The following is a 25611-nucleotide window of genomic DNA, read 5'->3' on the forward strand; positions in this document are numbered from 1 at the left end:
TTGAAACTGCTTCAGGATTGCTGATCTCCAGAAATGTGTTATAAAATTATCGAGGTAAATCATCTTTAGGAAGATGTTGTCACATTTCCATGACAACAAAGGAAAAGTGCAATATTTTTCCAAAGCCCCAAAAGGGCAAACAAACTTTTGAAGAGAATTCTTCTGAAGATAGTTCTTCCAGCAATAACCTGCAGGGGAATGATCATATGTTGGGGGAGGGGGAGATTCAGGAAAGTTTGTCTGAAAATACAGAAGGACTTTTCAGTAAAATCCATTTAAACTATGAATGGGGGCAGCTAGGCAGTTCAGTGGATTAAGAGATAGTCTTGGGGTCAAATCTGACCTTAGACACTTCCTAGCTGTGTGAGCTTGGGAAAGTCACTTAACCCTTACTATTCTTCTGCTTTGGAACCAATTCACTATATTGGTTCTAAGATGCAAGTGAAGTTTTTGTTTTTGTTTTTTAACCTGAATAATATTCTTGAACAATTTCTATTATTTAAATCCTTAAAAACATGGGTCATCTGAGCATTGTATGAAAAACACTTTGTACAAAGCTAATTGTCCTTTCTATTTTAATATCTTTGATTAACAAGTCTAGATCAAATTCCAACACTAAGAAAATTGTTTTCTTAATTAAAATATACTTGGATATTAACTGAAAAAATCATGAAACAGAAAATCTCAACATTTCATTATTTGTTAATTCTTGCTTACTTCATTTGTCTGTTGGGTATAACATGTGGATAATAAAGATGGTTATTATGGTACATTGAAAATCTCTTGTTAATAAGACCTTAATGATTAGAAACAAAGGTAAATCTTTTCCTACATCTTTCCCATGTTGCATTATAATGCAACTAATTTTCATCAATAAAATATCTTTACTACATAAAAAGGCTGAGAAACTTGATTAAATTTTGCAGCACTTTGATATCTTACACTAACAGATTTTGACATTAAGTTTCTTTGGTCCACCAAGACCACTGGGTTATGCTCTTGACACATGGTTTTTAAAAAATGGGAACTGAAATGCTTCTAGGCTGAGAAGGCAGGTGTTACTATTTATGCAGGAAGGTTTTCTCCCCACCTCTTGCCACTGTTGGGGTAGCTAGAAAAAAGAGCAAAAGATTGCAGTTAATTGGGGATATATTTAGTGTGGGCAGACAGAATGCAAAATATTAGTATATGTGTGGCTATATGACATGTGCTTGATCATGAAAAAAGAGGTCATGATTATGGTTTGGGTATGTTTGGGGTATACATGTTGGTGTGAAAGTAAATTATAATAAACAAATGCTGAGCCTTGGAGACTGGGAAAACTGACTTAAGGAACTGGATTTAAATCCTACCTCTGCTACTTACTTATGAGACCTTACATTAACCACATAACCACTCTGAGCCTCAGTTTACAGAAGAGGAAGTTGGACTAGATAATCTCCAAGGTCCATTTCAACACTAAGTTTACTATCTTAAGATTTTACTTTTATTATTGTCCATCCTTCGTTTCAAAGAGGAACAATGACATCACAAGGACTTGTACAGGAATTGAATTTACACAAGGCAGACTTGCACAGTCATATCAGCCTCACTTTCTCTTCTAGAGTCATCAAAGTCCAGTGACAAGAAAAAGTCAGGATGACTGTTGATGGTCCAGGATGCAGTAGATGACCTTGGCATTTGTGATGTCTGACCAAGATCTAATCACTCCACAGTGCCTACTTCAGCTACCTTCCTGGCCATTGGAAAGTCTGCTTATGCTTATGCTTAGGGAAAACAGTCCCCTAACTCACCAGAGGGGTTTGGACCTCCTCAACCTGGTCTGGCCATCCGCCTAAATTGAATGGGGCAGATGTACATGCTACAGTTTCTTACAGCCAGAGGTGAGAGTTGGGCAAAAGGTAGACACCAAAGGTGAACGATGAGCCCTGAAAAAAGTTCCACAAGTCCTTATACCATAAACCCAAAAGATCCTATAGTATGTTTTAGGATATAAGAACACAGATGCTAAATGTACTCAGAACTGTAAGTCTTACCACAGAGCTCCTTCTCCCTTTATAGTTATCATGGGCAGAGGCTGGGAGTGGTTATATGCAAAAGGGTATGGCTAATAGTCTGGTTGTCAATTTTCTATATGTAATTTAAACCAATACAGTATTCAATGAACTGGAAGAGAACTAACAGGTAATCCTCATTTTAGAGATGAGAAAATTAAAAGCTAAGTAATATCTCCCAAAGTTGCACAGATAGTAAGCTAAGATTCAGATTTATCTTCAGATTTCCAATCCAATGTTCTTTCTAAGCCACCTATCTCCTTTTCTTTTCTTTTTTTTTTCTTTTGAAACTTTTACCTTCTGTCTTAGAATCTAGACTAAGTATTAATCTGTTCCAAAGCAGAAGAGTACAAAGAGTTATGCAACTGGAGTTAAATGACTTGCCCAGAATCACAAAGCTATGAAGTGTCTGAGGTCACATTTGAACTCTGGACTTCCCATCTCCAGGTCTGGTGTTCCATTCCAAGAAATCTATTTTTGATTTTCATCAGAAATGGTATCAATGGCACAACCACAATGAAAGGTTTCCTAGGTCTACTAATTTAGGATTAAATTAGTATTAGGATTAATTTTAATTAAATAAATTTTAAGTTAAATAATACTTTAGGATTTAAATACAGAGGTTTTCTGGCTGATTAAAAGCAAGCTACTAAAAATATCACAACATAACATCTTCATAAAAGAAAAATAACACATTAAGAAGATAAGGTGGTATTACTACTGCTCAACACTTTTCTCCTGTTGATGCTAACCATGAGCACACAAAGAAATTTATCACAGCAATGTTCTCAGTTCCATCCCATAAATGATATTAATGTCAACATTTGATCAACCAGCTTAATGATTTGTTTGCAGACCAGGTTTTCCCTGAATACCTGGAATATATCATAGGAATGTAAAAATATCAAAGAAAGAAAAGTTTGAAGGAGAGGATGTAAAAATACAAGTTTAGCCAAAGTTTTATACTGATGTATAAAATATGTGGAAAACAGAAATCTGATCACAATGTCATTGAACATAAACCTCAATTAGAAACAAAACAGAAGTTTGGCTATTAATGACAAGTAGTCCTAAGTTTCAGATAAAAGATTGAGTTCAATGCCATATCAATTTCTGAGGAGCAATGACCAAGTCAGGGACAGGCTGTGATCAATTAGTGAAGAAAAAGAAAAGGGAAATGTGAAAAGATTAGGATTTGAAGATAGGCCTGATCAGTGAGGGGAAAGGTAGGGGGAAAAGTCGTGGAAGATTGGAAGGCAACACGATACAGTCCAAAGGAGTCTAAATTTGAATCCGCAGTTCAAATACTGGCTCTGTTCTTGAATACGGAATTTCCTACCACTTGAAATCTCAGGTGCTGACACACCCACACCCACAAACAATAAAAAGAAAGCCTCTGTGTGTGTGTGTGTGTGTGTGTGTGTTAGCAAGAGGGGAAAAGAAGAAGTGAAGACAAGGAGGAACTGAGAAAGAGTACATGTAGAACTGCAGAAAGAATCAGGGAGAGAATACTAGTAATGGAGAAGGGACACGGGTGATAGGGGATTTGGAAATAGGGTGGGGAGAATGGAGGAGATGGAACTAAGGAGGGGGAACTAGATAGAGCATAGAATGGCAAGAGGGTGCGATAAATAAATGGTGAGGGGATAGTGTGAGAGGACAGAGATGCCCTATTGATAAAAAGCAATGGGTTGGAGGTGCCTAGAGCCAGTCAGGAGATAAAGCCGTGCGAGAGGCGATAGGACCATAGGAAGGAGGCAGCAACCAATGTGATGGGAAGAGGTGGGGTCGAAAGGGCCCTGAATGCTGACCTCTGCCATCTTGCCGCTGTCCGGGGGCTTGGCGCAGCGGCTGCGGTAGTATCGAGGAAGGGGGAGGCGAGAGAGGCGGGGAGGAGAAAACTCTGCACCCTAGGAACACTTAAGTGACTATATACATGCTCCTCTCTGGGATGCTGCGGGACAGACAAGTCTGGACCATTAAGCGTCGCTTCAGTCGCTAAGCAACCTGTACGCCTGCAGGGGCACGTGACAGACACGCAATACGCAACTCGGTTTGCCCCGCGATGGGCAGAGCCAAGACTGGGAGGGCAGGACCCAGGAATATGCAAATGACAACCTGGGGGCTGCCCTGCGGGCGAAGAGGGCGGGTCCTGACAGGTTCTACGGAATCGTCCTAGAGGCGGGCCTAAAATGAAAACGCCCATCCTCTGAAAGATCTCTAGCACGTCGTTTCCCCTGTTCTGGGACTCAAGTTTCTTCTACTGTAAAATGTGAATTATTACAAAGAGCAATTAAGATAACTGATAGGAAAGCAGGGAAACGGGTAAAACTCTTTGCTTTGGGATTATGATTAATGAAGCTTTTCCTTCCAAAATCCTTTTAGTCATTTCGGTTGGGAAAAAATGTGGGGGTGGGAGGAGGGTCTCATGTTGCCCAAATTGTAAATGAAGAAAGGGAGGTGCAGAGACCTCACAAGTAAAAACGGGAGTGGTGTTGGCGATAAATCTCCTGCCTCTCGGATGGTTCCTGCCTCCCTAAATTGAAAAGGCGGCCAAGGGAGATCTGGGGCGGTGTCGCAGAGATTATCCCAGGCTGCTGTTCCAATAACCTTTGGTCACCCTTCCCTACCAGAGTGAGAGGCACCTTTTTGTCACTGCATTGCTCTGTGTTGTCTCTCTGCCTTATTCTTTGCATTCTCCCCTCACGACCATCCCTTGCAGATCTGTATAGTAGAAAGAATTTCAGACCTGGAATCAAGAAAGGCCTGTATGTATTTGACTCTACTCTAACCTGTATTTGACTCTACTCTAACCCTTACTAGCTTTGGGACCCTAGGCAAGTCATTTTTCCTTCTAAGCCTCAACTTCATCTATAACAATGGAATAATACTTAAATTCCACAAAATTAAATCACTCCTAAATACATGTGTGTATATATACTATATGTATGTATACTAAATACGTATATATACATATATACACACATACATATGTGTGTGCCAAGCACTGTGTTAAGGAGTAGGTATAATCTCCATTTTAAAATTGATGAAAGTGAGGCAAACAGGATTTCCTGGCTCCAAACCTAGAGGGGGTGAGAGAGAGAGAGAGAGAGAGAGAGAGAGAGAGAGAGAGAGAGAGAGAGAGAGAGAGAGCACGTTCCTTTAAAAAGCTTATGTTTACTACAATATTTATCTCACTGAAATGTTGTGAGGAAGGTGCTGTAAAAACCTTGAGGTATTGTAGAAATGTGAGCCATTTCCCTTCTTCTATTTATACTTTCTTTTCTCCTTTCCCTTTCCTATGACTTAGAACATTGAGTTATATCAGATCTTACTGTCAGTCCCCCAATCCCAAAGATACTGTTTAGTCCCAGTAGGGGGGGAAGGAAGGAAGGAAGGAAGGAAGGAAGGAAGGAAGGAAGGAAGGAAGGAAGGAAGGAAGGAAGGAAGGAAGGAAGGAAGGAAGGAAGGAAGGAAGGAAGGAAGGAAGGAAGGAAGGAAGGAAGGAAGGAAGGAAGGAAGGAAGAAAGGAAGGAAGGAAGGAAGGAAGGAAGGAAGGAAGGAAGGAAGGAAGGAAGGAAGGAAGGAAGGAAGGAAGGAAGGAAGGAAGGAGTTGCCTACTCCATCTTAGACATTCATGCCTCTGCTGTTATCAGTTAGCACCTGCTATAGATGTCTTCTTGGCTAAACCATGGCACAGGTACACAGCCTGCATTCAGGGAGCTGCTCCAATCCCTCTCTTCCCAACACCCAAGGACATTTTTTGCATGCTTCACCCCTCTGTCCAGCTGCCCAAAGCAAGCATTTTCTCCCTCACCTCCCTCTGGTAATCCTGGGGGCTCAACAACAGTTTGAATTTGCCCTCCAGGCATTCGAACTGGGAAAGGGTTTGACAATCCTGGACTAGAGGGAAGGGGGATGGAGGAAGGAACTAGAATTTATTTCCTGTACTATGTGTCAGGCCCTGTGCTAATAGCTTTACAAATGCTATCTCATTTGATATGATCCTCATAACAAAGTGAGAATAGTAAACTGTTGGGGCTAAAAAGGACTTTGGTGATCATCCAACCTCATCATTTTGCATATTAAGAAACAGAGGCCAAGAGAGGGAAAAGTGTCCTACTCTAGTAATCAAGATTTAGCAGCTGTGTAGAACCAGAACCCAGTTCTCCTGACTACAAAGCTTCTTGACTACCTGGGCCACAGCTCCAATCATAGGAGCAAAGATATTTGAGATGCATGATATGCGTGGCTTCTTCCCTTCACAAATTATAAATTGGGAGTATGTCATAAAGGTCATAAGACACACCCCTTCCATAAAATCTACACAGAAATCTGAAAATGACTTTCCCAAAGTTCCTTGGAAATCAATCATTACCAAAATCTCATCACGTTTTCGGAATAAAGCAGATGTTTGACGGGCCAGGAATAGCCTGGATGGAAATTTTCCCCTTTCCAAGAATGTGCTTGCATCCTGTGAAGATGCCTCAGGTTCATTAGCATCAGCAGGTGTCTCCTGAGTTCCCTCCCCAGATGTGCCAGGCTTTGGGGCCTCTTCCCCATCTGATGGAGATTTATCTGTTGACCTAGACATGAGAGGAATGACTAGTGTTGTAGAAAATACATTGAATTGATATTTTAAAAGAGCCCTACATTCTAGAATGACAGCATCACGGAACCTTATTCATAGAACCTTAGAGAATAAAAGAGATCTTAGAAGGTATTAAATTCAACACCCGTTAGAACCTCTTCTTTATTGTTAGCTATCCTTTGTAGGCCTCTTTCTCTCTTCATTCCTTGTGTCATTTTGCTTCAAGAAAAGCATTTTCTAAACCTTAAAGTTTGTGACCTATCAATAAGTATGCTTTTTTTGGCTGGCACAAAAAATCATAAATGTCACAAATATCGATATTTAAGGGATCTTAGAGGTTAACTAGTTCACCATCACTACTTCCTTTTAACAAATAAGGAAACAGACTCACAAAGATTAAGTGCCTTACTCAAGATAAGTCACAGATAATAAATCTCAGAGGAGAAATCAATGGACCAGGAAAGACCTAAAGAAGATAAAAGTTGAGTTCAGAAGGAAATCATGGAAACCAGGAGGTAGAGGAATAAAAGAAGAACATTTCAGGTATGGGGGACAGTCAGTGAAAAGTTCCTAAGAGATGGCGTGCCCTGTGTGCCAGCAATAGCAAGGACAGTTACAGAATTATCTGTTGGCTGTTACAGAACATGGAGGTCAACAAAATATAACAAGACTAGAAAGTCAAGAAGTGGGCAGGTTGGGAAGAGTTTCAAAAGCCAGAGGATTTTATATTTGATCCTAGAGGTAATAGAGAGCCATGAGAATTTAATGAGGTGTAACAAAGTTAGATCCATGCTTAAGTAAAATCACTTTGGCAGCCAAAAGAAGATGGACCTGAATGGAAGGACAGCTGAAGCAAGGAAATCAAAGAGAAAGCAAAGACTAGAAATGAGATAATGAGAGACTGCATGATTGTCCCAAGGTGTCAGTTGTATGAATGGAGAGAATGGAATGTGAGAGATGATGAAAAGATAGAAATGACAAAACGTGTCAAAAGATCAGACATTTAAGATACATGTAAGTGAGTAACCAAGACTGGCACCAAAGTTTTGAACCTGAGTGACTAGAAGGATGGTGATGCTCTTGACTATATAAGGAACCTGATGAAGGAAGGGTTTGGGTAAAAAAGATAATGATTTCTCTTTTGGATATGTTGAATGTGAGATGCCCACTTAAAGTGGTCCCACATATTCAAATTTACACTATTCAAAGTTATATAAAATACTTTTATTGGTTCCAGCCTGATAGAAATAAATATGCAGCGTGAATCTGAGTAATATGAGACCACTTCAGGGGATTCATTATTCACACTAATTGGAACTTGGCTGTATAAAAAAAAAATAGGAATTTGAGGTTAGCCTGGCATGGATTGTACCATACTTGATTCAATTAACCTGTACTGACTCACACATTATTTCAAAAAGTCCATTAATTTATCCCATAGGTTCCCCTTCCAAACAAAAAAAAAAATCTAAATTCTTCCATACTTAAATAGATAGCTTTTATGAGTTGCTGGTAGCTAATCTTCTGAAGCCAAGCCTTCCTTAACTTACCTAGGCTGGCCTTACAGACTTAAACTTCAACCCTTGGATTTAGTTACAGATCTGGCACAATTGCTATTACCTAGTTTCCACTCCTTTCCTCCCTTCCCCTTCCTTTCCCTAGAGCAGGGGTCCCCAAACTTTTTACACAGGGGGCCAGTTCACTGTCCCTCAGACCATTGGAGGGCCAGACCATAAAAAAAAACTATGAACAAATCCCTATGCACACTGCACGTATCTTATTTTAAAGTAAAAAAAAAAAACAAAAACAAAACACAGGAACAAATAAAATATTTAAAATAAAGAACAAGTAAACTTAAATCAACAAACCATTATTTCAATGGGAACTATGTGCCTGCTTTTGGCTAATGAGATATTCAATGTCTGGTTCCATATTTGTCACTGCTAGCCATAACAAGTGATGCAATTGTATATCAGTTAGTCTAGATCTGGTTGGAGATTTCAAATGTTTCATTCTGGAAAAAGTCTGTTGACAGACATAAGTGCTACCAAAGATGGTTGCCATTTTGAGTGCATGGTTCCTGAGATTAGGATATGTCTCAGAGGGGAGAGATGCATAGAAATTAGGCAAGATGCTTGACTTGAATGCGTCTTTCAGAGGGTCACAATTCTGCAGTTCAGCCAGTTCCATCTGATAAATTGTATCCACATTTTCAATGTCAATAGAAAATGGGTTATGGAAAAGCTATATGTCCTATTCATGGAAATGAAGCCCTTTAAATCTGAATTGGAACTCCTTGTGCAACATTTCCAGTGAATCCACACATGTTTCTTTTGGGCATGCAATCAAGGGTTTTTCTACTAACATATTTTGAGTTAAGGGGAGATGGCAGAAATTTTCCTCCTCCACTTGTTTGATAAGGAGGCCTAATTTTACTTCAAATGCTTTCACATGTGATTGCATATCACAGATGAGTTTTCCTTTTCCTTGAAGTTGCACATTGAAACTGTTGAGTAGCTCTGTTACATCTGTCAGAAAGGTGAGGTGCCATTTCCATTCTGCATCATAGAGCTCTGGTACTTCTTTGTTTTTTGAAAGCATAAAAGCTATAATCTGTGGAAGTAAGTCATAGGAATGTCTCAAAACTCTCCCTCGACTCAGCCAGTGGACTTCTGTGTGGTACAGAACGTCTTCCATTGTGTAGCCACGTAATCCTTTGCTCGGCACCTTGGTCTCATACAGTTACTCTCAGAACAAGGTATCACGCAAAGGATTTAGTACAGTATATGAGAGCGATGCCACACTTTGCAGTGCCGCCACATACAGTACTCCAGGACCACAGGATATGGATGCTCTCACTGACGGCCAATGAAAGAGGTCCCCCTCCAGAAGTGCAGTGGGGGCTGGATAAATGGCCTCAAGGGGTCTCATATGGCCTGTGGGCCATAGTTTGGGGACCCCTGCCCAAGAGCCCTGTCACCCTAAACCAAGCTGCTCCTCCAACAGGTTCATATTATGTAGCCTCTCTAGCCCCTAATGCCTTCACTAACTCACTTGCCTGGAGATTTGATCCATCCACCTTGGCTGCATAGGATCAGCTATGGATCAAGAGGGAAGCCAGGTTGCAATAACTACACTAATGAGACTCCTTCACCTAAACCCTTTCTCTTAAGTCACTATAATAAATTCAACCCAGGCCTTCCTCTAGGCACTATCTTCTTCTAGCAATACTAAGTAGTAGTATGATATTATTACAACTATAATGATAGTCATTACTATTGTTGGGATTTTTTCTTCCTCCTTTCCTAGCCATTGGATCTTTAGAGGCTCTCTCCTTCAGAGTGGCATAGAAGAAAGTTGTCAGAATATATAAATTCTAATCCTGGTTCTGCCACAAACAACTTCTATAATCCTGGCTAAGTCACATCACCTCTATAGGCTTCAGTTTCCTGCTCTGTAAAAATGAGGTAGGTTGCTTTTGGGAGCCACGATGGTGGAAAAAGGAAGGAACTCTGAGCTTGCCCAAATTCACCCTCTAAACAACTATTTTAAAAAATTTCAAAATCAATTCTGAACCAGCAGAACCAACAGAAGTCAGGGGAAAACATTTTTCCATCCTCAAGCAACGTAGAAGGTTGTCAGGAAAAAATTGTCTCACTGGGAGTAAGAGGAGAGAGCAATCCAATGCAGGAAGCATTCAGACAAACCAGCAGTGGTGGGGGACTGAAATCTAGCTCAATCCAAGAGAGGCAGGGTATGAGAAAAATAAGTGTAAGCCTCCCCACAGCAAACCAGCCACACTGCCTCTCTGCATGCTGCAGACCCAGAAGGCAGCCATGCTGACACACATACGATGCCGGCCTCAGCACAAGAAACTTGAGGCAATGCCACCTCTACTCCATGAAAAGAGCCAAACTTTAGCATGTAGAAAAGGGTCACAAAATAGGCTGGGGATAATGAGTAAAAGACAAAAAATCTAACAATTAAAGTTACTCTATGACAGGGAAGATCAAAATATAAACTGGGAAGAAGACAATAATGCCAAAATAGCTACATATTGGAGGAAGCCTCCAAGAAAAATGTGAAATGGGGTCAGGCCCAAAAAGAACTGGAGGATATCAAAAATGATTTTTTAAATTAAATAAATAGAGAATGAGAGAGAGATGCAAGAGAATGGGGGGGGGGAGTCAATAGCTTGCTAAAAGATATTTTCAAAATTCACTGAAGAAATCAACTCCCTAAAAAACTAGGATTGGCCAAATGAATAGGAGACTTAAAAAACACTAAAGAAAAGAATACTTTAAGAAGTAGAATTGGCCAAATGGAAGAGGAAACAAAAGTTCAAGGAAGAAAATAATTCCTTTAAAAGTAGAATTGAGCAAATGGAAGCTAGTGACTCAATAAGACATCAGGAACAATAAGACAAAAGTAAAAAAGAATGGAAAAAAATAGAAGAAAATCTCAAATATTTCACTGGGGGGGGGGGGGGACTGACCTGGAAAATAGATTCTGGAGAGACAATCTAAGAATCATCAGACTATCTGAAAACTGTGACCAAGAAAAAGAGCCTAAACAACATATCACAAGAAATCATTAGGGGGAACTGCCCTGATATCCTTGAACAAAAAGGAAAAATTGAAATTGAAAGAATCTATTGATCACATCCTGAAAGTGATCCTAAAATAAAACATCCGAGCTCTATTATAACAAAATTCAAAAACTCTCAGGTCAAGGAAAAAGTATTATAAGCAGCCAGATGGAAACATTGTAAATATCATGGAGCCACAATCAAGATTACACAGAATTTCTCAGTGTCTATAGTAAAGAACTAGAGGGCCTGGAATATGATAATCCTGGAAGGTAAAAGAGATAGAATTACAATCAAGATTCACATATTCATTGTAAAATGGATTTTTAATGAAACAGAGGACTTTCAAACATTCCTGATTGAAAGATCCAAGCTGAACAGAAAATTTGTTGTTTATATGCCCAACAGGCTATAAAACTGTGCATATTCTTTGATTCTATAATACCACTACTGACTGGATCTGTATACCAAAAAGATGATAAAAAAAGAAGTGACCTATTCATACAAAAGTGTTTGTGGCAGCTTTTTTGTGGTGGCAAGGAGAAAGTGAGGGGGTATCCTTTAGTTGGGGAATAGCTGAACAAACTAAGGTATATTTTATACTATTGTGCTATAAGAAATGAAAAGCAGGATGATTTTAGAAAAAACTAGAAGTATCGAGGACGAGGACTTCCGGTTAAGATGGCGGCTTAGAGAAAGCTAAAGCTCAGATCTCCGGAAAACCCTTCCCGACCAATCTCAAACGATAAGCTCCTAAGGCGCCGAAATTCAAAACGACCAACAGCACAGACCCTGGGAACCCTCCTCCTGGACCTGGACCCGGTTCAAAAGGTACGGCTCCCCTTAAAAGCCAGAACCCGAGATCACTCGGACCTCAGGGGTAGGAGCGCAGAGTCCAAGGCTCCCGGAAGCCACAGCCGCGCCGGGCTCAGAGAGCAGGGTCTGAGGAACAACAACCCTCAGGGTCTTCTACCCAAGTCCCAGTCCGGGTGAAAGTTACTGCCTGGGGCTTCCGCTGCAAAGAGCCGGTCGGTCAAAGAGCCGGTCGGTCCTGGTGAAAGTTACTGCCTGGGGCCTCCGCTGCAAAGAGCTGGTCAAAACAACAGCAACCCTCAGGGCGGGCAAGACAGCCTCACGGGCTGGATCCTGCTATCCAAGTCTCAGTGAAAGTCTGTGCTCTCCGAGCTTCGGGAAGCGGCAGCCCATCCCCCCGCAGGCCTGCGAAACAGCCTCACGGCCAGCGATTCTGAAGGCAACTTCCGGAAAGCGAGCCGGGGGGAGAGTGTGGCCTCGTGGTCAGACCCTTCCATTCCAGTTCCAGTGAGGCATATTCAGTTTAACCCAGGGAAAGCCCATAGAACTATCTGCCCAGGACTGCCTCTGAACACCAGAAAGAGACAAGAAAAACTAATCCTCCACATTCAGAGATGACAAACTCCACAGAACCACAGAAGCCCCAAAATACCAAGAAAAATAAGAAGAAAGGGGCGACTTTGGACACATTCTATGGAGCCAAAATACAAAATACAGAGCAGACAGAAGATAATATAAAAGAAAATGCTCCAAAACCTTCCAAAGGAAATGGAAACTCTCCACAAACCTATGAAGAATTTGAATCAGAAATGACCAAAAAGATGGAAGCCTTCTGGGAGGAAAAGTTGGAAATAATGCAAAAGAAATTCACGCATCTACAAAACCAGTTTGACCAAACTGTAAAAGAAAACCAGGCTTTAAAGGCCAGAATCAGGCAGCTGGAAGACAACGATCGTGTAAAAGAGCAAGAATCAATAAAGCAAAGCCAAAATACCAAGAAATTAGAAGAGAACATAAAATATCTCACCGACAAGGTGATAGATCTGGAAAATAGGGGGAGAAGGGATAATTTAAGAATAATTGGACTCCCAGATAAGCCAGAAATAAACACCAAACTGGACATGGTGATACAAGATATAATCAAAGAAAATTGCCCAGAGATTCTAGAACAAGGGGGCAATACAGCCACTGACAGAGCTCACAGAACACCTTCTACACTAAACCCCCAAAAGACAACTCCCAGGAATGTAATTGCCAAATTCCAAAGCTATCAAACAAAAGAAAAAATCCTACAGGAAGCCAGAAAAAGACAATTTAGATATAAAGGAATGCCAATCAGGGTCACCCAAGACCTTGCAAGTTCTACTCTGAATGATCGTAAGGCATGGAACATGATCTTCAGAAAGGCAAGAGAGCTGGGTCTCCAACCAAGAATCAGCTACCCAGCAAAACTGACTATATACTTCCAAGGGAAAGTATGGGCATTCAACAAAATAGAAGACTTCCAACTTTTTGCAAAGAAAAGACCTGAGCTCTGTGGAAAGTTTGATACCGAAAATCAAAGAGCAAGGAATACCTGAAAAGGTAAATATTAAGGAAAGGGGAAAATGTTATCTTCTTCTTTTACTCAAACTCTCTTCTATAAGGACTACATTTATATCAACCTATGTATACTAACATGTGGGGAAAATGTAATGTATAAATAGGGGGTAAAGAAAGACCAAATAGAATAATGGTTCTCACACAAAGATTCACAGGGGAAGGGGAGGGGAAGAAAACTCCTATAAGAAGGAGAGGAAGAGAGGGGGGGGGGTTACTTAAACCTCAATCTCAGGGAAATCAGCTCTGAGAGGGAAAAACATCCAGATCCATTGGGATCTTGAATTCTATCTTACCCAACAAGGGTAAGGAGAAGGGAAAACCAAGGGGGGGAGGGGGAGAGGGAGAACAAAAAGGGAGGGTAAGAGAGGGGGGAGGGGGAGGGAACAAAAAGGGAGGGACTAAAAAGGGAAACATCAAGGGAGGGGACAAGGGGGACTGTTTCAAAGTAAATCACTGGACTAAAAGGTAGAGCCGAAGAAGAAAAGGTTAGAATTAGGGAAGGCAATCAAAATGCCAGGGAGTCCACAAATGACAATCATAACTTTGAACGTGAATGGGATGAACTCACCCATAAAACGTAGACGAATAGCAGAATGGATTAGAATCCAAAACCCTACCATATGTTGTCTTCAAGAAACACACATGAGGCGGGTTGACACCCACAAGGTCAGAATTAAAGGATGGAGTAAGACCTTCTGGGCCTCAACTGATAGAAAGAAGGCAGGAGTGGTAATCATGATATCTGATAAAGCCAATGCAAAAATAGACCTGATCAAAAGGGATAGGGAAGGTAATTATATTTTGTTAAAAGGGACTATAGACAATGAGGAAATATCATTAATCAATATGTATGCACCAAATAATATAGCACCCAAATTTCTAATGGAGAAACTAGGAGAATTGAAGGAAGAAATAGACAATAAAACCATACTAGTGGGAGACTTAAACCAACCATTATCAAATTTAGATAAATCAAATCAAAAAATAAATAAGAAAGAGGTAAAAGAAGTGAATGAAATCTTAGAAAAATTAGAATTAATAGACATATGGAGAAAAATAAATAGGGATAAAAAGGAATACACCTTCTTCTCAGCACCACATGGCACATTCACAAAAATTGACCATACATTAGGTCACAGAAACATAGCACACAAATGCAGAAAAGCAGAAATAATGAATGCAGCCTTCTCAGATCACAAGGCAATAAAAATAATGATTAGTAATGGTACATGGAAAACCAAATCTAAAACCAATTGGAAATTAAACAATATGATACTCCAAAACCGTTTAGTTAAAGAAGAAATCATAGAAACAATTAATAATTTCATCGAGGAAAATGACAATGGCGAAACATCCTTCCAAACCTTTTGGGATGCAGCCAAAGCGGTAATCAGAGGTAAATTCATATCCCTGAATGCTTATATTAACAAACAAGGGAGAGCAGAGATCAATCAATTGGAAATGCAAATGAAAAAACTGGAAAGCGATCAAATTAAAAACCCCCAGCAGAAAACCAAATTAGAAATCCTAAAAATTAAGGGAGAAATTAATAAAATCGAAAGTGATAGAACTATTGATTTAATAAATGAGACAAGAAGCTGGTACTTTGAAAAAACAAACAAAATAGACAAGGTACTGGTCAATCTAGTTAAAAAAAGGAAGGAAGAAAAGCAAATTCACAGCATTAAAGATGAAAAGGGGGACAGCACCTCCAATGAGGAGGAAATTAAGGCAATCATTAGAAATTACTTTGCCCAATTATATGGCAATAAATACACCAATTTAGGAGAAATGGATGAATATATACAAAAATACAAACTGCCTAGACTAACAGAAGAGGAAATAGAATTCCTAAATAATCCCATATCAGAAATTGAAATCCAACAAGCCATCAAAGAACTTCCTAAGAAAAAGTCCCCAGGGCCTGATGGATTCACCTGTGAATTCTATCAAACATTCAGAGAACAGTTAATCCCAATACTATACAAACTATTTGACATAATAAGCAAAGAGGGAGTTCTACCAAACTCCTTTTACGACACAAACATGGTACTGATTCCAAAACCAGGCAGGTCAAAAACAGAGAAAGAAAACTATAGGCCAATCTCCCTAATGAATATAGATGCAAAAATCTTAAATAGGATACTAGCAAAAAGACTCCAGCAAGTGATCAGAAGGATCATTCACCATGATCAAGTAGGATTCATACCAGGGATGCAGGGCTGGTTCAACATTAGGAAAACCATCCACATAATTGACCACATCAACAAGCAAACTAGCAAGAATCACATGATTATTTCAATAGATGCAGAAAAAGCCTTTGATAAAATACAACACCCATTCCTATTAAAAACACTAGAAAGCATAGGAATAGAAGGGTCATTCCTAAAAATAATAAACAGTATATATCTAAAACCAACAGCTAATATCATCTGCAATGGGGATAAACTAGATGCATTCCCAATAAGATCAGGAGTGAAACAAGGATGCCCATTATCACCTCTACTATTTGACATTGTACTAGAAACACTAGCAGTAGCAATTAGAGAAGATAAAGGAATTGAAGGCATCAAAATAGGCAAGGAGGAGACCAAGTTATCACTCTTTGCGGATGACATGATGGTCTACTTAAAGAATCCTAGAGATTCAACCAAAAAGCTAATTGAAATAATCAACAACTTTAGCAAAGTTGCAGGATACAAAATAAACCCACATAAATCATCAGCTTTTCTATATATCTCCAACACAGCTCAGCAGCAAGAACTAGAAAGAGAAATCCCATTCAAAATCACCTTAGACAAAATAAAATACCTAGGAATCTACCTCCCAAGACAAACACAGGAACTATATGAACACAACTACAAAACACTCGCCACACAACTAAAACTAGACTTGAACAAATGGAAAAACATTAACTGCTCATGGATAGGACGAGCCAATATAATAAAAATGACCATCCTACCCAAACTTATTTATCTATTTAGTGCCATACCCATTGAACTACCAAAATACTTCTTCACTGAGTTAGAAAAAACCATGACAAAGTTCATTTGGAAGAACAAAAGATCAAGGATATCCAGGGAAATAATGAAAAAAAACACATATGATGGGGGCCTTGCAGTCCCTGACCTAAAACTATATTACAAAGCAGCAGTCATCAAAACAATTTGGTACTGGCTAAGAAATAGAAAGGAAGATCAGTGGAATAGACTGGGGGAAAGCGACCTCAGCAAGACAGTATACGATAAACCCAAAGATCCCAGCTTTTGGGACAAAAATCCACTATTTCATAAAAACTGCTGGGAAAATTGGAAGACAGTGTGGGAGAGACTAGGAATAGATCAACACCTCACACCCTACACCAAGATAAATTCAAAATGGGTGAGTGACTTAAACATAAAGAAGGAAACCATAAGTAAATTGGGTAAACACAGAATAGTATACATGTCAGACCTTTGGGAGGGGAAAGGCTTTAAAACCAAGCAAGATATAGAAAGAATCACAAAATGTAAAATAAATAATTTTGACTACATCAAACTAAAAAGCTTTTGTACAAACAAAACCAATATAACTAAAATCAGAAGGGAAACAACAAATTGGGAAAAAATCTTCATAGAAACCTCTGACAAAGGTTTAATTACTCATATTTATAAAGAGCTAAATCAATTGTACACAAAATCAAGCCATTCTCCAATTGATAAATGGGCAAGGGAAATGGATAGGCAGTTCTCAGATAAAGAAATCAAAACTATTAACAAGCACATGAAGAAGTGTTCTACATCTCTTATAATCAGAGAGATGCAAATCAAAACAACTCTGAGGTATCACCTCACACCTAGCAGATTGGCTAACATAACAGCAAAGGAAAGTAATGAATGCTGGAGGGGATGTGGCAAAGTAGGGACATTAATTCATTGCTGGTGGAGCTGTGAACTGATCCAACCATTCTGGAGGGCAATTTGGAACTATGCCCAAAGGGCGACAAAAGAATATCTACCCTTTGACCCAGCCATAGCACTGCTGGGTCTGTACCCCAAAGAGATAATGGACACAAAGACTTGTACAAAAATATTCATAGCTGCGCTCTTTGTGGTGGCCCAAAACTGGAAAACGAGGGGATGCCCATCAATTGGGGAATGGCTGAACAAACTGTGGTATATGTTGGTGATGGAGTACTATTGTGCTAAAAGGAATAATAAAGTGGAGAAGTTCCATGGAGACTGGAACAACCTCCAGGAAGTGATGCAGAGCGAGAGGAGCAGAACCAGGAGAACATTGTACACAGAGACAAACACACTGTGGTATCATCGAACGTAATGGACTTCTCCATTAGTGGTGGTGTAATGTCCCTGAACAACTTGCAGGGATCCAGGAGAAAAAAAAAACACCATTCATAAGCAAAGGATAAACTATGGGAGTGGAAACACCGAGAAAAAGCAACTGCCTGAATACAAAGATTGAGGGGACATGACAGAGGATAGACTCTAAATGAACACTCTAATGCAAATACTATCAACAAAGCAATGGGTTCAAATCAAGAAAACATCTAATGCCCAGTGGACTTACGCGTCGGCTATGGGGGGTTGGGGGGGGGGGAGGAAAAGAAAATGATCTATGTCTTTAACGAATAATGCTTGGAAATGACCAAATAAAATATATTTAAAAAAAAAAAAAAAAAAAAAAAAAACTAGAAGTATCTACTTGAACTGATGCAGAGCAAAATAAGCAGATCCAGGAAAACATTGTATACACTAATAGCAACATCCTACAATGATTAACTATGAAAAATTTTGGACAGTTCTGAAAGACTTATGACAAGGAATGCTATCCACCTCCAGAGAAAGAACTATTGGAATCAGATGCAGATCAAAGGATACTATATTTAACATTATCTTATTTATGGTTTCATTTTGGGATTTTGGTTTTATTTGAGTTTTCAATTATAACAATGACCAATATGGAAGTATGTTTTGCATGATAATACATGTATAACCCAGATCAAATTGCTTACCATCTCTGAGAGGGGAGGGAAGAGAGGGAGAGAGGGAGACAATTTGGATCTTATAATTTAAGAAGATATGTGTTAAAAATTGTTATTACATGTAATTGGGAAAATAAAATATCTTTGACAAAAAAAGAAAATTAGTTGTTCAAATACAAGGCTTGAGAAGAATAAAAAGGTAAATTGGAAAGAGAAAACAATGTATTTAATAAGATTAAGCAATTTACATTCTGTAAAGGATAATTTATTGAGCAACTTAGAATTATATTCATTGTTTAATGTCTCTTCTATAGCTATATATCCTCTGCATTCAATCTCATTAGGTAATCAGTATTTTAGTAATAATTTGTAAACAATGATCCCACTTATTGATTGAATAGCTATATATGAGAATCCATAACCAATCATCAGATCATAAGTAAAATAATAAGGAAAACTCCCTCCAGCACCTTGCAAAATATTTTTGCCAAGGGGAGTTTTGTGCATGCCTTCAACATCCTGGAAAATATCAAGAAGTTTATGAGGTTGTCAAGCCACATTATCTCATTTGTCTTTGAAGCTACAGAATAATCTTGATCATCCTCATTATCAATATATATGGAATGGATGATTGCGTAATCTGCCCTATAGGAAAGAAATATGACAAATCCTGCCCCCAGGAGAAGAAAGTGCCTGACCTCTAAAAGTCTGTCCTGCCTCCTGGAGAAAGGAGAAGCCTGACCTCCAAGAGAGCAACCTACTTCCAGGGGAAAGGGGGAAGATTGACCTTCAAAAGAAAGACCCCACTTGGCAGATCATCTCTAAACTGAATTTGTGTAATCTAGTTCTTTTGCATAAAGTATAAATACCAGCCAGTTCATAATTTCAAGGTTTCAGATAATACTAGGAATGCCTGTAGACCACTGATCATGTTTGAGCCTGAGAAGAATTGGCATTAAAGTCAGTTATGCTCAGAAGATTGTTTCCTGGTACTTTTAAAATTCAACATGGGAAGATGTTCATTGTAACTCTTAAGAACTTTATTAGGGCAGTTTGACGGAGTATACATAGACAGAGGGCACAGAATGATATCTTAAAAACCACAAAATTAAGAAGAGAGAAAGGGAAATGCACTGGGAGAAGAAGGAAAGAGAGATAGAAAGGGATAAATTATTTCACATGAAGAGAACAAAAGAATTAATGCAGTGGAGAGGATGAGGGGTGGCAGGCAATGTTTGAACCTTAACTCTCATCAGAATCAGCTCGAGAGGGAATAATATCCACACTCAATTGGATATAGAAATCTATCTTATCCTATAGGAAGACAGGAAGAAAGAGGGTATAAAATTAGGGAGCTGTGACCCTGGGCAAGTCACTTAACTCCCCTTCCCTTACTATTCTGCCTTGGAACAAATACACAGTATTGATTCTAAGAATGGGAAAGGCTGAAAAGAAATAGAGAAGGAAAATGGGGTGAAACAAGATGGAGGGAAACACACAGTAGTCAATACTATCAATGCCTGATGCTAATGGGATAAACTTAGCCATAAAATGTAAGTAGATAGCAAAGTGGATTAAAAACCAGAATCGCACAATAAGTTACTTACAAGAAACACATTTAAAGCAGAGACACACATAGTATAAAGGGCTAGAGCAGAATTTATTACACTTCAGTTGAAATTAAAAAAAAAAAGCAGGGGTAACAATCATGATCTCAGACAAAGCAAACAAAAACATATAATTAAAAGAGATAGAGAAGGAAATTACACCTTCACAAAAAGTGTTATAGACAATGAAGTATGGCTCTTGAATACCATGCCCCTCTGGTTGGCAAAGGGGATCAATTTGTTGTCTAAGGCAATTTTTAGGTTCTTTATAACAATTAATTTCCATTCTTTAAGCTTCTCTACAGAATTGCTCTCTGTGTCCAATTTTCCAAACATTTTCCCATTCACTTCCCTTTTTTATGCATCAATAATTAGTTTAAATAAAACACTGGAATTTTTTAAAATTTCACTTCATCTCTCTTAAACTTCAATTGTTTTAGTTTGGTTTAATTTTTTTTTTATCTTTGCTCTAGTGAAGTTAGTGGTTTGACTCAGACTACAGCTGATTGAAGAATGAGTTCCTTATCAATGAAAATTAGTTTTCTGAATATTAAAATAGAATCATCTCATTTTTGTGACATTAATTGGTATTTGCCATAACAATCACTTCCCAGTTCTTTTCTGAAGGAAAATAGTCATGAAGCTTCTATGCAGTCTCTAAGCCTTTGAAGGTTAATGTTCTTTAATCCCTGAGTCACAGTATTCTTCATATTTCTCACCATTCTCCCCTTTTTCATTGAAGTCACCAAAGCACACATCAATTTGAAGTGGAGGATCTTATTGGGCTCTTTGTAAATCGCTTTAGATCTCTTCATCTTTTGGGTTAGACATTATAACACATAAGCTGCAATTATTTTCATGGTTGTCTTTTTGCATATACTTAGAGTGAGCACATCAACAAAGGATAATTAAAAGTTTCATGAAACGATGTTTCTTGTTGCCTTTGGAAGCAGGGTAAAATCAACTCTGCTAAGAAGAATCTTCATGCTATCCTATATCACTGCAACTTCAAAACCCTTTGCAATTTGACCTATCCTCCATTTCCAGATTTAGTGCCTATTACATTTAAGTGAAATTAGCCTATTTGCTATTCCCCATATATGACAGCCCATCCCTATCCTTCTTCTCTTGTACTGGCTGTCCCCATGACTGGAATTTGCTCATTCCTGACTTGAATCCCAAACTTCTTTCAATATTCAGTTCAAGGGCTATCTCCTGCATAAGCATGCCTATCCTGATGCCCCAAATAACTAATGCTCTTCTTCCCCAGTCCTTGAAATTATGTTGTTCTCATTTAGTATGATTTTGCATTTATCAATTGTTTCCTCCAAATACAGTATAAGCTCCTTGAGCTAGAGCTCTGGGCTTGTAGTCAGGAAGACCTGAGTTCAAATCCAACCTCACATATACTAGCTATGTTGCCTTGGGCAAGTCACTTAACCTCTGCATTGGCTTCCTCCTCTGCAGTCAATAATTTTTTCTCTGAATCTACTTTTTCTTTTATGACTGCAAGTTTTGATATCATAAAAAATAAAAGTAGATAAGTATCAATGGCTTATTTCATATTTAAACCTTAAAATACAAATTAACTTCCTTTAAGAATTTGTAAAGAAATTACCAAGACAATAAGCCTGTTTTACATTCTAATAGTGTTGTTATATATTTTGCTGCAATTGGAGTTAAGTGAATTCCCACATAGCTCAGAAGTGTCTGAAATTAGATTTGATGGCAGGTCTTCTTGATTCCAGATCTGGTGCTCTCTCCACCTAGCTGCCCTAATGCTGTTATAGATAAATGTTAGACTTGGGTTCTAAATCTTGTACTACCTGGGTGATGTTGGCACATGACTTCCTCTCTCCAAACTTCATTTTCCCTTATGTAAAATGAGAAATTTGATCTCTAAGGTCTATTCCAGTTCAAATAGACTGTGATCCTGTTAAGTCTGGCTCTTCTTCTCCAAGATGGTATGATTCAAATTCAGCAATATGGAAACAAAGAAACTTCAAGCCTGTTCTAAGATTAGGTGAGTGATGCAGATGGATATCCACTCAAGTGCATACTGGGGAGAGAAGCCCTAGTTTTCAAGCCTATAAACTGCACAGATTTCCAGAAAGCTCTGCAACCCTTAATACAGGATTTCAGCATTCTCCCACAAAACTCCTTGCACCATTCTGTTATAATAAAATAAACCATGAGATGGCAGCATACTACCAAAAAAAACCTAAATAATAAGTAAAGTCTGCCCAGGTTAGGAAAAATTTCAATATACTGTTCATTTCAACAAATGTTATTAAATATCTCCTGAGTTCAAGTCCTTATTCCAACTTCTGGGAAAGAGACAAAAAAAAAGGGTTTATGGTGGTGGGGACTGTAAGTTTTTGCTTTTGTGGTTTTTTTGACCATTAAATATTAAGAGCCTTATCTCATTCAATCTTCACCACCTAAGAAATAGGCATGATAATGATGATGATGATGATGATGATGATGATGATGATGTCACAGTTGAGAGAACTGAGGTAGATAGATGTTAAGTGACTCCTCTGGAGTCCCAGGACTAGTAAGAACTTGTCCAAAGCCACATTTGAATTCAGGTCTTCCTAACCCCAGGTCCAACACCCTATCCACTATGCCACCTAGTTGTCTCTGACAGGTACTGACAACAAGGCTATCAAATTTTCAGATAATAATTCTTGATGGTATAGTTAGAAAAATAGATAAGAGTCTGATCCAAAAAGACAAACAAGAATAATCAACTAAATCAAATAAAATTAAATGTAATAAGAGAAAATGTGAATTTCTACAGTTGTATTCCTAAAATCAACTTCATAAATAAAGAATGGTAAAAGGTTGACTAGGTTAATAAGTCCCATGTTGAAACAAAATGTCTATGAGTTTACCTGATTTCAAGCTCAATCTGAGTCAAGAATATGACATAGGAGCTGCAAAGGTAACACCATCTTCTATTCCTGCAAAAGAAGAATGATGGAGGTGACTTTTTCATTCTACCAAGATCAGGTAGAATGAGTTCTTACACTCAATTCTGGGCTCCACATTTTAAGAAAACTATGAGCAAAATGAAGTATGCCCAGAAGAAAGCAGACAAGATGGTTCGAATCAAGGAAAATATGACATAGAAAACATGACTGAAGATACTACAATGTTTGTTTGACCTGGAGAAGAGACTAGAAGGGGGAAACATTCAATTCTCTGAAGGCATGCCATGTGATAGAACATTTAAACTTTTCCTCTTTGATTCCCAGCAGGCAAAAGTAGAAGCAAAAGGTAAGAGCTATAGAATAACAAATTTAGTTCTATATAAAGAAAAACTTTCTAAATGTTAGAGCTAAGTTGATGGAATAAGGGATTCTCAGCTTACCTAAGCCCTCCAAACACACACAACATAGAAAATAAAATACCTCAAAACAAAGGAAAGTAGGAGAATCACATCCCATTGGGGTGAGAAGAGAGAAGAGCCCAGTGCAGAGTGCAGCATTGAGGTAGATCAGCCCAAAGGACTTCCACATGACATAAGATAAAAAAATAGCGGAGCAGAAAGCAGCCCTACATGCTGCCATGCAGCCTGAGGCAACAGCCAATCTGTACTGAGGCAATGAATTGGCAGAGGAGGGAATAGCCTAACACAGGAGACACCAGGGGAACAGACAATAGGAGGAGTAAAGTCTAGCTAGACAAAATAACTGCAAGCCCCCTCACAAGAAGCCAGCCAGGCTACTGCCTCAAAGTGCACACTGAAAGACCCAAAGAAAGCCAGACCTATTCCAAGCACAACAGAAGGCTACACTGCAAGCTTGGAAAAACACTCCCTCTACCCTAGGAGAACCTCAATAGGTAGACAAAAGTAATGGGGCAGGAGTGGGGGAGGAAAAAATAACTAGGAAAATGAGCAAAAGACAAAGAAAAAAACCTAACATTAGGAAATTACTTTAGTGACAGGGACGATCAAAATACAAAACCAGAAGAGGACAACAATGGCAAAAGGAAATTTGAGACTACAGACAAAATTGAGAAAGGACCCCAAGCCCCAAAAGAACTCTTGGAAGAACTTGAAAATAAGGTAAAATATTAAGTAATTTTTTTAAAAAATGATAGAAAGATTCAACTACTTGGGGGAAAAAATCACTGAAGAAAACAACTCCCTAAAAACCAGACTCAACCAAATAGAAAGGGCTAAAAAAAAACCTGAAGAAAACAATTTTCTAAAGACAAGAATGGGTCAAAGAGAAAAGGAAACATAGAAGCTCAAGGAAAAAAAATAACTCTCTAAAAATTAGAATTGGAAAACTGGAAACTAATGACTTAATAAGACATCAAAAACAATAGGACAGAATCAAAAGAAAGAAAAAAGAAATAGAAATACCTCAATGAAAAAAAAATAGTGACCTGGAAAATAGATCCAGGAGAGTGTGAGGATTAAATTTAACTCTCTCTTGATTGTGAAAATGAAAATAATTAACTCTCCCCTGATTGTGAAGATTAAATTGTAACCCCTGCCTATTTTTAGACTCAATCACCAAAAGTGTAAACACCCTAATTAAAAGTTGAGTAGGAAGATCTGCCCATTTTTAGATTTAATCACCAAAGGTGCAAAGACCCCATTCACACTTGAGTGGAAAAGGTCTGAGACCCACGTGTATGATAGTGGGTGACAAATCAGAATTGACTGACCGTCTCCTGGGCAGTCCTAAAGCAGGGCTAAAACAGAGATTGGTAGATGTAGAATTAGGGGAAGGCACAGGAAGCAATGCAAGAGAAAGTGTCTTTAAAAGAGCGTGACAACTTCCTGAGTCCAGTTCTACTGACAATTCTTCATTCTTTGGAAGTAGAGACTGGAGATAATTCTTTGTTCTTTGGAGTGGAGGCTAGACTCAAGACTCTATTCCTGGTGAGGTTATTCTAAAATCTCTTCCTTTGAACTGACATGTGGTAAGTGAAAAACTGACTCTGAATTGCTGACTTTTCTGAAAAAACTAACCTCAGGAGAAACCTACCTTATCCTCTCTCTGATTTTTCTTATTTCACTCTTTCTACATTTTGTAAATAAATCTCTTTGGAATAAATTAAATTCCTGGCAACCACACTCTTAAATAATCCAGTCCAACCCTTTTAAAATCAACCCCATTTCCCCCTTACAAGAGACAATCTAAGAATCACTGGAATATCTGAAAGCTATGATCAAAAAAAGAGCCCGGATAGCATATTACAAGAAATCATCAGAGAAAACTTCCCTGATATAGTTAAACAAGAGGAGGAAATTAAAAGAATTTATTGATCATCTCCTGAAAGATAAAATATCCCAGGACTATTATAGCAAGCTTTTAAAACTCCCAGGCCAAGGAAAAGGTGCTACAAACAGC

At 38.6% G+C, this 25611-nt stretch overlaps 1 protein-coding gene and 1 long non-coding RNA gene across 3 annotated transcripts in view; one reads left to right on the top strand and one right to left on the bottom strand.

Moving 5' to 3' along the window:
• The window catches only part of CFAP58 (cilia and flagella associated protein 58), a 119589-nt gene extending 112903 nt beyond the window's left edge, over nt 1–6686 (bottom strand). The window contains exon 1 of one of the 2 annotated variants that reach the window (XM_016428546.2): nt 6433–6686. In XM_016428546.2, the coding sequence (XP_016284032.1) occupies nt 6433–6648 (216 nt within the window). In that variant the 5' untranslated portion in view covers nt 6649–6686. Of the gene's footprint in view, nt 1–3865; nt 4055–6432 lie in introns of those variants that run through there. The other variant, XM_007479043.3, reaches the window with a different exon arrangement.
• An 8-nt stretch (nt 6687–6694) lies between these two features.
• Nucleotides 6695–20335, top strand: LOC130455397 (uncharacterized). The gene is made up of 2 exons (XR_008913341.1): nt 6695–7188; nt 19281–20335. It is a non-coding gene; the product is annotated as an uncharacterized LOC130455397 (long non-coding RNA).
• The last annotated feature ends 5276 nt before the right edge of the window (nt 20336–25611 follow it).

Source organism: Monodelphis domestica, chromosome 1 (assembly GCF_027887165.1).
Source record: "Monodelphis domestica isolate mMonDom1 chromosome 1, mMonDom1.pri, whole genome shotgun sequence".
Taxonomy (NCBI): domain Eukaryota; kingdom Metazoa; phylum Chordata; class Mammalia; order Didelphimorphia; family Didelphidae; genus Monodelphis; species Monodelphis domestica.